Below are 15289 nucleotides of genomic sequence, written 5' to 3'. Positions count from 1 at the left end.
CAGCTAAGTTGATACTTATTAACTCAATTCTCATGGCATCCATTGCTTATGTCGCATCCGTCATTCCCTTACCTCAGCAGATCACTTCAAAAATCAATTACCTAATTGATCTTTTCTGGTGGAAAAAATCTCAAAACACGCATGCTCAGCACTGGTTACCTTTTGAACAATTACAGCAACCAAAGAAGAACGGCGGACTTGGACTGAAAAATGCCAAGATTGCTAGTCAAGCACTGTTGGCCAAAAATTTCTGGCGTTCTCACCATCAGCCATCTTTGCTTTTTTCCAAAGTAATTCGTTCCAAGTACCGTAAGGACTTTCCTATACCCGGCAGCAAATCCAGATATTCTGCAGCGTCTTATGCCTGGAAAGGCGTTGTCAAGACCACCTTTTTACTTCGTGATGGAATTGCATGGAAATTTGGAAATGGAAGATCAATTGATCTAAAATCTGATGCTTGGGTTCTTGGTAAAAAGCCTATTTTCAAGTCTCAGCAACCTCAGACGGTTACTTTGGATGATCTTCTGTTAAATTCAACTCACTGGAACAAAAAAGTTATTTTTCAGCTTTTTAATAAAACTTCAGCAAAAGGTATTTGTGCCTTAGAACTCCCTCATCAGCCTATGGATGATTATGTATATTGGAAGTTCACAGAAGATGGAAAATACTCATCTCGTTCTGGTTACTCCTTCCTTCTGAAAAAAGTTTCCTTGTCCTCTTCCTATGTTTCGAGACATTGTACCGACTTCCAGTGGGATTTAATTTGGAATCTCCCATGTCAACCTCACATTAAGATTTTCCTTTGGAAAATGGCTCATCAGATTATACCTACTTCGGATGTGTTAATCAGAAGGGGTTTATTAGTTGACCCCGTTTGTTGTTTGTGCCATCTGGCTTCCGAATCTATGGGTCACCTTTTCAGAGACTGTGAAATCATCAAACGAGTTTGGTTTGCTAGTCACCTTGGGGTTCGAACGGAATCGGCCTTCAATGTACCTTTTCTGTCATGGTTCCAAAACTTCTTGAGGTATTTATCACGTACCGATGCAGGTGCTACTTGCGATAAAATGCGCTTTGCACTTCTCTTTTTGGCTATTTGGCATCACAGGAATAATGTAATCTTTCGAGCTTCCCCTGTCAACCCCATTGACATTATACAAGAGGCTGATCAGCTTTGCGCACAACAAGATGCTTTCAGTTCCAGGCTCCCGGAAATTGTACACATACCTTTAAACCAGGCGGAATCCTGCCCCTCTTTCCCTGGTTTACAGCACTTTCACCACTGCTTCAAAATCGTTGTCGCCTTCAACAAAAAGATGTGGACCTGTTCCTTTCAAATCCGCTACAACGATCTTGTTCTTCATGATTATAGTGACCGTTTCTGCAACTCTCTTCTTCAAGCTACCATCACAGCTCTACTGGAGGCTATGACTTATGCCTCCTCTCGTAGACTTCCAACGGTGCTGTTTAAAATCAGCAACGACAAACTTCTCCAGCTGCTTCACAAAAGCAGCATGTCTATAGTCCCGATAGCTGTTTCTAGCAGTTTCAGTCGTGTTAAGTTTTTCCTAGATTGTAATCAAACCTGGTACGTTAGTGGTTTCTTGTAAGTCTTGTTAAATATTTATTAAACTTAGTACACCTTTGTCAAAAAAAAAAAAATACTTCATTTTAGACCAAAAATTTAACATTTTTTTATAAAACAGCTGGATTTGACACTTAGATATATACCCGTGTTCGATCCTTTGAACCGAGTCTGAGTAACATAAAAAAATGACTACTATTATCTCATTATGTCACACCGATCAAATTCAAATAAATAAGCAACATATAAAATGAATACAACTCAGATTATGAAAAGAAAGGAAGATGTTAAAAGATGTAAACCCTTTTTGTGCGGCTACTACTCTGCCGCGACCAAATATTAAACAATAATGGCCGACATATCTACTTAGGTATTCTACTTACCATCCGATCCTTATGTGTGAATTGTTCCATTCCACAAGTTAAGGAGTTGTGTATGATCAAATCGTTTCATGTCAACGTTCCAATGAGTTGTACTATACCAATGAGTTGTATAGGTTACTTTCAACAAGGATCCTCTCCATTTCTTTTCTCTCCATTTCCTCTCACAAACTCATTTAATAATATTATCTCATCTATACTCTATTAACCCTTTATTTTTATGCATAAATTGTGAACCGTTCGATGTTGACGAGATACAATCTTGACCGTTGATAGGTAATGGCCTCTCCATTTTCTAAAAAGAAATGGAGAGAATTTTCGCTCGGTTACTTTATACATGTACATTAATGTACGTTCTTTTTTACTCATATCTTTAGTTACATATTCTTAAAAATTATAAAAAAAATTGATATTAATAACGTATTTGATAAGACGATTTCTAAAAGCTCTCACATGATTATCTTTTATGTTATATATTAAAAGGTATAATGAAGATTCTCCTCATCTATGAACACTGCCCAAAAAACAAACGTATACAATTCATTGGAACAGAGGAAGTATATATAGAGTCTGTGAGTCTGTGACGGACTTTGGAGTGAATGATGATAACGATGATTGAGGTTTGAAATGTTGACTTTGTGAATCAATATAAAATCACCGGGGTTTGCCTCCTCCTGTATAACTAACATTCTCCATTATAAAGGTGCTTAAATACGAGTCTAGTTTTCTGAGTAATTGATTGTAGATGAGTTTTACGTACATATTTGTACATTGGCTTATAAAAAAACGGTAACATGCTTTTATCATGCTTAGAGAATTAATGGTTTTATTCTTTTCTTAATTGACTCTTTAACATGTCCCCATTTGACATATGATAGAAAAACCCTTTTTATATAAGGTGATTTTACACAAACGTTAATGTAAAACCCCAAATTAATTGTATTAAACATATCCTTAAAGTAACTACGTACCTACAATACGTTATTTGTTGGTTTTACATGTAAAACGGTTTTACATGAGACTCTCTCTATGAACACCTCTGTCTAACTGAGTAAGGCGTATATGAAACATTGTTATTTAACCAAATAAGCTATCTAAATGAAATGCTACCTGGCTAGGTTAACATTTGAGAAATAAGGTACATGAAACATTGTTATTGTTTTTACCCATTCAATTTATAACTAGTGTAGATCCCGCACAAAAGCGTGGTTTTCTAGATCGTTTTGAATAGAGAATTTAACAATTAAGTTGACTATAAAAATAAGTTTTAATGTGTAATAATAAGAGATAGAAGAGATAAAATTAGACATTTTTAGCTGAATGAAATTCACACTTGAACTAAAACTTTTTAATAAAATTGTTATTTATTACAAACAAGATTGTCAGTTTAATATAAATAACATACAATTCTTTTATATCCATAGAGTAAAGTGTATAACTATTATTGTAATTTTTGTTAAAACATAGACTAATTTAATAATGTGAGTAAAATTTATGTATATATAGTTTATATATAAGATGGGCTAGTGGAAAAAAGTAGGGATAGTGGAGCACCAATTAGTAGCCCACTATTTAGTTATAGTTTAGGATTTAGGCTCCGTTTCAAGACATTACACTTGGTGCTTATTTTTGACCAAAATTTCAAATTTACCGATTTTTTTTGCAAGTGTTTGGCAAGTAGCTTATTTGGTCAAATAAGGTACCTGAAATGAAATGCTATATCAGGTGGCATTTGAGAAATCAGGTACCTGAAATGACTTATTTTCCATTTTGTACCCCTTTATTCTATAATATTAAATAATTTTCATATCCTTTTATGTCAGTTTACCAAAATCAGCTACATTTTCAGCTAGTTTGCCAAACACATTTTTATATAATCAGTTACCTTATCAGCTCCTAATTTTCAGCTACCTTATCAGTTAACTTTTCAATTTTCAGCTACCTTTTCAGGTTTCAGCTACCTTTTCAGGTAGTTTTGCCAAACAGAGCCTTAGAAAGGACTAAAGGAGCCCAATTATAAGTAAATATTGTTTAGGAAGGAAAAATAAGAGAATATTTTATTCTCTTAGTAATGGGGGATATTTGAAAATTGTTATATCCTTTGACGTTATTTTACCAAAAATCAGTTACCTTTTCAGCTAGTTTGCCAAACATTTTTTATATAATTAGTTACCATATCAGTTTTTAATTTTCAGTTAGCTCATCAGATTTCAGTTAGCTTTTCAGGTTCTCAAACTGCCTATTTAGCTTCTCGAACATTCCAAAGGGTTAATAATAAATTATTTTCAATAATAATTATGTGAAAAAACCTGGATGAGGAGGACATGAGGTGATTGTAGATCAGCCAGCATGTTTGGTGAGTTTTAGAGTACTCAGTTTAGGAATAACGAATCTGATGTATAGTGATTAAGTGAATAGTGTGTCGGCGCTACTGTCATGTTCTTTGCCAACCTGGCCACTGCCGCTATTTCTTTTGTCACCATACGGAGTATATAATTTTAGAATTGGTCTCTCTTGTGACGGGTTATCATTTGTGGCGGATAATTTGTGAGTAAAAATGGTAATAAAATGGGTTAGTGGAGAAAGGGGACCACATGAACAGTGTTGCAGAGAGAGAAAAAGTGGGTACTTTGTGAGGTAAAATGGTATCCGTCACTCCAAAGTGACGGATATTGCATGTCACAAATGAGAATTTGTGATAATTTTATTTCAAAAATATGTTGAATATGTCTTTTACTCAATTATTAAGTAAAAACTACCACATTAGTGTCTTCATTACGGAATGTCTTAAAAAATAGGATAATGTATTATGTTGATTAGTACTAAGTTAAATGAATTAGTCTCGGCTGCGGGTTCCCTCGTTACCAAAAAAAAAAAAAAAAGTTAAATGACTTAGTCTCGGGATATAACTATATAAGACAATTTATGTTTACTTTTATTCTTGTATTATGAAAACTATTCGATCACTAAATGAATCGACAATCGTAGTCAGTGGCCAAACTACCTCAAATTCTTACAAGAAATGAGCTTAATCGGTGTGCTAACAACTACGGAGTAGTAATCAATAGCGCAAGAAACTTATACGGAGTATGATGTAAATGTGTAAATTTTTATTTACTTTGAAATATAAAACCTACTAATCTTTACTTATAATTCTTAAGTTTTACATTACAACCCTACTCCCAAACTTTCTTGGCTACACCATATATAGCCCTAATGTTCCTATCATATCAATGGTGTTGACCAAGAGTATTTCGTATTGACCGTAAGACAATTCCCTTCGGATACTAAAGGCATTTTGATGGGTAAATATCTTTTAAATTTGTTTTTTTTTTTTCATTTGTAAAAGTCAGTAATTATACTCTTAATCATTTATTTAAAAGATAAAAGTCCTTACTATTCGCACTAACCAACTTTTATTTTATACGAGATTACGAGAATGAATCTCTTAAGTAGATAGCCTTCTTATATTTTCCATGAACTATTTATTTAAAAATGGAACTAATCTCATTCCAATCTTGTCATGTGGTTGTAGCATCACTAGCATGTATCATAAGCCGTAAGATCCGCACTTCATTTCATGCATTATCAATCTATATTTCATTGTTTTTCTAAGTCAATTTATCCTTTATTGGTTACAACTTACAATCATTAAATTTGGATAAACATTTATTCTATCATAAATTATGCACCACAAACACAATAGATAGTATCCTTATATCCGTCTTAACATTAAACAAGTCAAGTCAAGTAGAGTATTACCTAACTCGTGTAGATATATCTGTTATTTCTCTTTATGCATTATACGTTTGTCTTATTTATATTACTTGATCCGACTTAAACTCAAAATGGATCCGCCGAAACATAACAATTTGCATGGAATCTTTTACATGTTCATGATCATTTATTTAATCTTAAATATTGGTCCTTGATGTCTGTGTATGATCAATGATTGGCATAGCCAGAGTTTCGTATCAATTTTGTTAACAATTATCGAAAGAATAATTTCATACACGCAGTACAACGTATTACTCAGAGTTTTGTCTTCTGTAGTACCATAACAATGACCTGTCTTTGCTTGTTTATCTCTTCTTCTAATTATTATGCATATGTACGAATTATAATAGATAAGAAATAAGAAATATCATCTGTAAACATCTGATAATTGAATCGGCAACTCTAAAGGACTGTCCTATGGTAGAACATGCACTACCATGCAAATTAATTAAAAGTATTAAAACTCCCAAAAATAATCGACCTATTTATATAGGTTTGTTGTCATTATAAAAAATCGATTTTTCAAATAAAATTAATAATTTCAAATAAATATAAGCATATACTCATGATTATTATAGTATCTTAATAATCACGAGTCAGTAAGTCACATCATCTTTTTATTTTCAACTCTATTTTAATCAGGTGTGAGAGCCGCCTTAAGTTAAGACGGTCTTAAATAAGAAATTATGAAGAGAACAATTTGTCTCCGAAAAATTAGAATTGATTCTACTTCTTTTGAGGAGATTTTATACAGAATAATTAATTCATTACTTATCGAGAATTGGGAGGTCAACAAAATAGTCGGGACTTAATGAATGTTAAAGATCAAAAATTCTAGAATAAGATTGTCTTATCCCGCAAGAGAGTCCGTTTCTTTAAAGACATCATCATTCATTTACTGTTATCAATAAAATAGTGAAAATTGATCGCTTGCAGTTGCGAGACCATCCCACACAATGGTTAAAGATACTCCTAATAACTTTAGGAGTAGTTTTTCACAAATTCTTATGAGAGACGATCTCTCTTGCTGCTAGTTTTTTACTTCTCTCACTCTCACTCTCACTCATCCCCATGAATGGATATGTATCTTATCTAAAGCCTAGAGGATTAACATAATCTCATTTTCTTATGATATAAACCAAGTCACCAAGTTCATTATGATCACTTGAGTTGAGGTTGAGGATGTTATCCATAATAATGGGTAACCCATATTTCCACGGACAAAATAATGTTGAATGGTACTAATAAATGAACAACTAGTCTTCCGTAAGACAAAGTTACCTGTCATATAATAGAACGGGTCAAATATCATCCCACAAATTTTGGGCTTCCTAACTATAGAGTACTCCCATAAAATAACAATTACCTCGAAATAGAGAACTGGATTTATACAAATTTCAAGAACAGCAACAACATCAGAGCCTTAATCCCAAAATGATTTGGGGTCGCTTGACATAAATCATTCTTTAGAACCTTCCATGAGTGAACGCAGACCTCAAAATGCGAATAAAAAAGGGAAAATGAAAAACAAAGGGAGAGCGAAAATGTATTAAAGTTACAGGTTTTAAAATCGAATTCCGAATTTTTTTTATAATAACTTAAAGTTTAAATCGAGAGAAAAGATTAAAACGATTTTGAAAACCGAAATAGAATTAAGGATCTGGAATGCCTTAAAAGTAAACCAAGTAAAATATATAAGAAAGTGGTTGGTAAAAAAAGTGTAATAAAGGAGAGAAGACCAAATAATTTATTTTTTTTAAATTAAATAAAAACACTAAATATGTCAGAAAAACATCACATACTAAAAATCCACATGTATTCTTTCCCTCCATTGTGATTGTGCCCCCTCCGTCACCATACTCTCCTCAAGCCCCAAAAATCTCATATCGTGCTCTATCACTCTCAACCATGTCTGTCTCGGTCTTCCTCTACCTCTAGGGACCTTTTCTGTTCTCCAAGTCTCCAGCCTCCTAACTGGTGCATCCATAGGTCTCCTTCTCACATGGCCAAACCATCTTAGTCGGTTTTCCATCATCTTGTCCTCTATTGGCGCCACTTTTACCTTTTCCCTAATCACCTCATTTCTTAATCGATCTTTCCTTGTATGTCCGTACATCCACCTCAACATACGCAACTCCGCCACACTCATCTTTTGAATGTGACAATATCTCACGGCCCAACACTCGGAACCGTACAAATTTCAAGAACATGGATACAAAATTTATTTGACAAGTCGATTTCCCGCAAAATATAGACGGATTTGTGACAACATTGTTACAAAATACATTGTTACAAAATTTGGCTATAAACCCGCAAATGAATACAAGTCTCTCTTTTGGCAGGTCAATGAATGAACAAATTGAACAAAATCCCGAGTTATATAGAGTATTTTTTTTAAAAAGAGTCGAATCTTGCTTCTACAATCTACAGATATAATGAAGGACTTAACTCTTCAGTAAGGGTTCTCAATCTGTGCAGATGACTCACCAATAAACTCCGATCGCAACTGCATTAGCAACCTCCCTAAATAATTAAGGCCTTCCCCATCCCGACCACCTCCCCAAAAAAGATCGTGGGGCGAGCCTTCCACTAGGACTGAACCGACCGTGGACATAAGCATGGAATTTAGATGTGGGTAGATTGAGAACTTACACTTCAGGGCTCGGTACATAACATCTATTTTGACGGTTTCCCAATCAGGTCTTACCTGAGAAATGAGACAGAAATTAATATCTGCGGCAAGACTAGTGAAAAAGCCAGGATTCGTTTGGCTTGGGGTGGGGGGCTTTAGAGCATGTGCACTGATGTGGCTCCCCAAAGTTTCTCTTTCATTTCATAACCATCAATCTACATTAGTTGGGTTGATCCTAAGAATGAATCTTCTTAAGAGGCCTTATATTCCATTAAAAAATCAATGTTAAAGGCAGCTCTGATTTAGAGGTAGTGACGATAGTTCCACAGGGTTCTAGTAGGACAAAGTTCTTACCAAGTCAGGTTTCCGCCTCTGCATCTTCCTTCCTATCCTGGCGGCTTCTTCTGGACTTTTTGCTGATTTAATGGCTTTGAGACAATCTTGAGCTAAGGGATTTTCCACGCCGTAAAATTTCTGCGCCTGCAAAAGGAAAGGCTTAAAACTACCCAACACGGCATAAAGCTAATAGCAAGAGAAGCATAAACAGCACCAGCAACAAGTCAACAACATTATCCGATTATCCCAAAGATCCTTCGTATGGTGGGTAGATTTAGTCGGATGTATGCAGCGCTACCTCTATTTTAGCCTTACCTCTGTTGAAAGCATAAAGAGGTTGTTCCAAAAGGCCTCGTAATGGAAATTAAGTAGACCGAGAAAAAATAGAGAAGAATTTTCTGTGAACTACCATAAAAATAACTTATGTTCTTTTCTCCTTCACGTAATTAACATTCTAGAATTATAGGTTTCTCTGTCAAAATTTCGTGTTCAATAGTTATCAAGTCATATTTCCTATGTACATTAGAACCCAAACTTGATAAAGGGCGTATTATTAAGCTTGAAGTTTCTAGCCTTGTGTACAGAGACATACCAGCTATTTTCCGTTGAATTTCTACTTATTTTAGAATTTAGCAAGAACCCCTTCAGTTGTTTTCAGGCCTAAGTCTCTTCTTTCTCCTTTCCCCAATTATAAATAAAAGACAAGTGAAACTAAGAATTAACTCTGATCTTCCGTCTCCATAAACAAATTTAAACATGGAACTATAATTTCATCTATTTTTGTTTCATACTTTTGCTAGTGGCATGTACGAAGAAAACTAGGATCAATCGCTCACGCTTATAATTTTAATGAGCTATGCGCCTACGCTTGCGACTGCCGATTGCTTTTTAGAATGGAGTGGGTCTTATAGGACTGCCCTAGGTTCTGCATTTAGGGATCATGAACTTCCTTTTGTGAGAAAGTTTAGGCTAAGGCTATCCCAATTGGCAAATCTTCACGTTAATTAAGCTAATGGCAAAAGGAGGAAAGATTATCAACATCAAACTTAAAACCAACTTCAGCTGCAATAAAATAAATTTAACCTACTAGTATGGACTAGGAAGAAGGAACTTGTAGATTACATAAATAAAGCAGTATAAATGAGAAAAATAAATAAAGGTATTTTAGGTAGACTGCTCTCATTTGGAAACTTTAATGTATGCATTACCTGGTAATAATGTTCGACATTTGGCCAGGTTACATAGTTACCATCCTCATCTGGCATTTGGATAGGATGAGGCGAGAAATTTGAGAACGAGCCATAGGGATCCCAAGTTTTGTAAAAAGTTATGACACCTGATTCATAAGGATTAAGTGTAGGATCAACTTTAGAGGTTTCAGACAAAGACGGAATGGTAGGTGTTAAGTCGGGAATGGGCTGAAGAAATCCACTGATGAGCATGTCAGGTCCAACCTGTCGTCAAATATAGAGAGAGAAGCTCCAATTAAGCAATGCGTGGACATATTCTCAAGCCAAACACACCTTCTATGTACTTAGATTTTGATCCCCTAATCTTTCTTACAAAGTTAGCAGCTGCAATTCCCATAAAACTTGTGATATGAAAAAAACTCCCATATTAGTTTGGGTCAACAAATGTACTATCCTTTATTTTCAGAGTATGATGAAATAAGACTAGAAGAGTATAATGATTCACTCAGTTTTCTGGCCAACGTTTAAGACCGACTTATTTCAGACCGCAATAAGACCTCTCATAAGTGAGAAGCACATGGGTGGTGGACCACCCCCATGTGCTTTCCCACTCACACCCTAAATGGGTTTTTTGTGAGAGAAAATGGTATCCGTCTGACCATTTCAGACCGATTTCAGACGGATATAGCGGTCTGAAATAAGAATTTGTGTTCTTATATTGTCAAAGTAAAGCCCACATTAATGAGTTATGACTAGACATGGCAAAATTGACCCAGCTCGAATGACACGACCCAAATAACCGACACCCGAACTAAGGACCTGAACATGACTGTTACCCGAATTGACCCGAACCAATATGACCAGACCCAATGTTTATGTTGCAACTTGCAAACTGATCGAATCCTTGAGATAATAATAAACCCGAAATGACTTGACCCGACCCAATCTGACCCGAATTATTGCAAACCAGAAAATGTTACGGCCCGGACCGACCCGATACCAACCCTACTGGGTTGACCCGTTTTTAAGGTCTAGATATGACCAACCTTAAACCAAAGTGTTCAGAAATTTAGAAGAGTGGTACAGTAGAAAGCAAAAGTGCAAAAGGAACAAGAATGATAAAATGGAGAAAACAGCTACAGAGTAACTACACTAACGAAAACATATGCATTAGAGTAACATAAACGGACCTGTTCATAACTGACATCATGTAAATTGAGAGCTTGAGTCATCTCAACCATGCCAAGTTCGCCAACAGGAGATGGCGCCCCTTTCCCACCAATGATTTTTGGAGCAACAAAAGCGTGAACCTATAGTTAGACAGGAATGGCAGAAACCTTCACAACCCAATCCTTTCACCAAAACTATATAGTACTCGTGTATATTAACATAATCATTTCGCTAAACAAATTGAACATGCGTATGTGGCAAGACTAAGGAAATTTTCAATGGAGACTAGCAAGAGAGGACAGCTACCAAAACACCAATCAGAAGGTCAGTAACATAAATGAAAGAGGTACGAGGTAGAATTTAAAGAGCAAGGTGATGCAAGAAGATGGATAAACTGGCAGGGGTAGAGAGTGAATTAGCAGCCATCAAAAACACAAGCTGATTATGCAGGGGGAAGAAGAGATACCATGCAGAAATAACATTAGGGGCAGGTATGCAACATAGTCCTCAAGAAGGCAAGAAACAGTTTTATGGATATGCCAGGGTCTCAATTACATGATAGATGGGTCATTTAAAGACATTATCAATGCAACGTAAGCATTTTATAAACCAAGTTTCCACATTTTATTCTCACTAAATAATAATGACTATTTCAAAGATTGAATCAAAATATCTCAAGCTCTATAAACCACAGGGTTCACCAAAATTTTCCTGATTATAGTAAATATCCTGCACAGCACAAAGGGAAAACATGCAAGAATTTTTTATAACCCTACTAGATATCTTGCACCATACCCTCTTGCTAGCACTGGAATATGAGAAGCCAAAATATTCAAGACCTATTTTTATAGAGCAAGTGGCTATCTTAGGTCAATATATGTACAATTTACCATCACTGAGACCGAACATACACGCCTCATACCTTAACGTAATATAAAAAAAAAATACACAAAGCACAAGAAAAGAAAGCATCAACTCCTAACAAAAGAAAAAAAAAACAAGAAGAGAGAAGACAAAGCATGCCTACCTTATGAATAACACCAGAAGAAATAGCTGATGCAGCCAGTGTTCCTCCGCATTCCCAGAGAATAGAAAGATAACCACACTCATAAAAGTATTCCATTACATCTCTAAGATTTATTATCTGAAACTCAATCACTTCAACACCTTTAGAAGCAAGGTACTTCTGAAAGTCCTTTCTGACGCCCCTTTGTGTCACAACTATGGTATGCACTTCAGAAGTATCCCAAAGATGTGCTACTTCTGGAAGATCTAGCGACTGAGATATGACAATTCGTGTGGGTGAGTGGCCTCCACCATGCCTTGCTGTCAACCGAGGATCTAAAAAAAATCAAAACGCAAGAAAACAAATTATTAGATTGTATGCAATCAACACTTTAAGCACCTCAACAAAAATAATAGCTCAGGACCATACTATCCATCCGTACTGTGTTTCCTCCAACAATGACAGCATCACTTCGACCCCTTAGTTCAAAGACACGCCCCCTTGACAGTTTACTGCTTATCCATGTTGCATGACCTTTGTTAGTAGCTATCTTCCCTGAAAAAATGTGAAGACCATATTAAAGTGGATATCTCGGGGCAATTTTCAAAGACTTTTCTCATATAAGAATTTCACAAATTACAAATTAGCTCAAAAAAAAAATCAGAAACTAAACAGCAAAGGTAAATTTTTGACAATTACCATCAAGTGTCATAGCATATTTGAGAGCAGAGTATGGTATTTGAGAAGCAGCCCTGATAATCAGAGGAGCATTCACAAGAAGGCAAGATTTTAGAGCCTCCTGCAGTGGACAAGAATTCATTGGACAATGCACTGTTACATGAAGTAGATGCATAAAGAAAGATAATTAGTTTCAAGCATTTGTAGATGACATTATTATGAATGCCAAAGTTTCCCCATATTATGATCTTATCACACTAGAAAATTGAGAGAAAGTCGAAGAAGTTCAAACAATTGAAAAAAATAGTTTCCCCGGTAAAAGCTGGAACAAAGACAATCACAAACTTAATAATTGTTCTAATTGATGTTAAATATGAACCTTTAACAGGTTGTTTGGATTGGATGAGGGGAAATTAAGACAAGGTAGCAGAAAGGAAGGGGTCCATAGTTCCTAGTTTGGATAGCAATACAGAGGATTGAGGAAGGGGTGTAGGAAATTGGTGGGGTTGATATTCCTTTTCTCTTTCACAAACCAAGTCCTTCAAACATGGGAAGGATTGTGAAGGAACCTCTCATCTCCCATGCCTTTCTCTTTCTTTTCCACCTTCCTCCCTTCCCTTCCAAACGAAAGAGGTTGTAATGCCATTAAAATAACTAGCTCAAGAAACCAAATTTAACATCCATAATAACAACATTACTCCACTGCAATAAATTATCTTGTCAAATGGGCATTACACAAATTCTATCACTTGAGAAGCACATAGTACAATTTAGCGAGTTATTCGATACCCACATAATAATTTTTTTGGGAGACTACTTTTTATCAATATAGAGGTCGTAGACATGAGCACTGCCTAAACTTTAGCCACATTAGCCAAAAAAAATGCCATGAAATTTCACCAGAAACACAAAATAGGCCAGAAAAGATTAAAACTTTTCATAAATAAACCGCAAAACACATCTAGTTAACCCAAGAAAATAACACGAAAAAAATGTAAGAAATACCTCGACAAGATCGCTTTGAATATCCTCACCAAGCACATCAACTTGCACTCCTTCACTCCTCAAAATTTGGATTGCACTTCCTCTTAAATGTTTTGACGGATTTCTAATCCCAATCACCACCCTCTTAATACCTGCCTAATCACAACATCAATACAATTACAAACCATTAATAACATTTCACACACATTAAGCATTCAAACTAGAATCAAACTCAACTTCCTACAATTCTCTTATAACTCCGCTCTAATGGACAAACCATTGACAATTCATACAATTACTAGATTGTTAGAAAACGCAAAACCACCCTAATAGTAACACTTCAACGAAAAAACGATATCTGATGCATCCAGATTCCAGCCATAGTATTTCCCCATCTTGAGTCCTTAAATTTCTGTCATGTCAAAAAAGAACAATTCTAGCTAAACAACCACATTACTCTGGTGCCTCTACATAGAGGCGGGTTTCCAGATGACCTATAATGAAAATTTACATCGCGAATTGAACTTCTCAGTAAATTGTATCTTGAGTCATTAATTTTCAATCATGTCCAGAAAAACAATTCCAGCTAAAGAACAACATTACTCCAGTGCTTAATAAAAACAATTCCAGCTAAAGAACAACATTACTCCAGTGCTCAATAAAAACAATTCCAGCTAAACAACAACATTACTCCAGTGACTCAATTTGCTTCTAGAACCAAAGAATAACGAGTCAACTCAAAAATTCACCACTACTTTAACGAGTCATTTTGCTTATCATAATCCATAACTAAAGAATAACGAGTCTTTGGCACATAAAAGTTCACCTGAATAATAGCGGAAATAGCGGTGCGTTCGCCATGGCAATCACCAGGCTCCATATTAAGGTAAGCGGTGGCGCCGCGACACCACGCGCCAGCGGAATCAATAGCGATTACTTCCGCCGACGTAGTACCTTGCGCGTAAAGATAACCTTCTCCGACGACTCTTCCGGCGTCGATAACGCAGCCGAAATTAGGGTGAGGGGATGAAAATCCGGCGGATTTGTCGGCGAGCTCGGCGGCGCGTTTGATGTAGTATGCGTCGAGCGCGTGGTTGCGGTTGTTGGCGCGGAGGTTAGGGTTAGGGTTTAGGTGACACATGGTTGGAGTGATTGAAGGTCTGGCTATGGAGAACAAGGCCATGTTTTTTTTGCCAAGGACTTCCTAAATGTTTGTGGACTTGTTTGAGTTAGTAGCAATTTGGCAGCATGGTGGTTGTTGGAGTTTGGTAGCTGAAATGCTGCTGGTCAGATTTGAGTCACTTGACTATCTTAAATTAAAACGGTCTTAAATAAAATTTGTATTTTCAAGCAATAATTTTCATTTAGCAATAATTTTCAAGCAATTTGGAAGCATGGTGTGTGATTAGGGTTTTTATTTGAGATTGGTGGTCATGAATTGGTTTTTAGCCCGTGGTAAGTTGGCAGCGTGGTTGGACGGTGGCAAGGGGAGGGATCGCCGATGTTGCGCCCGGCGCGTGGGTGGGAGGTGGGGTCAGGGGTTGTATATGG

The 15289-nt window shown here is 36.0% G+C and overlaps 1 protein-coding gene across 1 annotated transcript; it reads right to left on the bottom strand.

Annotated features, from left to right (window-relative positions):
- Window positions 1-7951: 7951 nt before the first annotated feature.
- On the bottom strand, window positions 7952-15016 carry LOC141657734 (riboflavin biosynthesis protein PYRR, chloroplastic). Its single transcript, XM_074465067.1, has 9 exons — window positions 14565-15016; window positions 13760-13894; window positions 12776-12875; window positions 12506-12631; window positions 12098-12411; window positions 11091-11210; window positions 9919-10164; window positions 8729-8854; window positions 7952-8449 (listed from the first exon to the last, which is right to left on the bottom strand). Exons 1-9 carry the CDS (start codon window positions 14919-14921, stop codon window positions 8195-8197), a joined length of 1779 nt encoding a protein of 592 aa, XP_074321168.1. The 5' UTR covers window positions 14922-15016; the 3' UTR covers window positions 7952-8194.
- Window positions 15017-15289: the final 273 nt, after the last annotated feature.

The sequence above is a fragment of the Silene latifolia genome, chromosome 5 (genome assembly GCF_048544455.1).
Source record: "Silene latifolia isolate original U9 population chromosome 5, ASM4854445v1, whole genome shotgun sequence".
In the NCBI taxonomy this organism is placed as follows: domain Eukaryota; kingdom Viridiplantae; phylum Streptophyta; class Magnoliopsida; order Caryophyllales; family Caryophyllaceae; genus Silene; species Silene latifolia.
The sequence above is the reverse complement of the archived record's forward strand: the minus strand, read 5'-3'. Positions and strand labels throughout refer to the sequence as shown.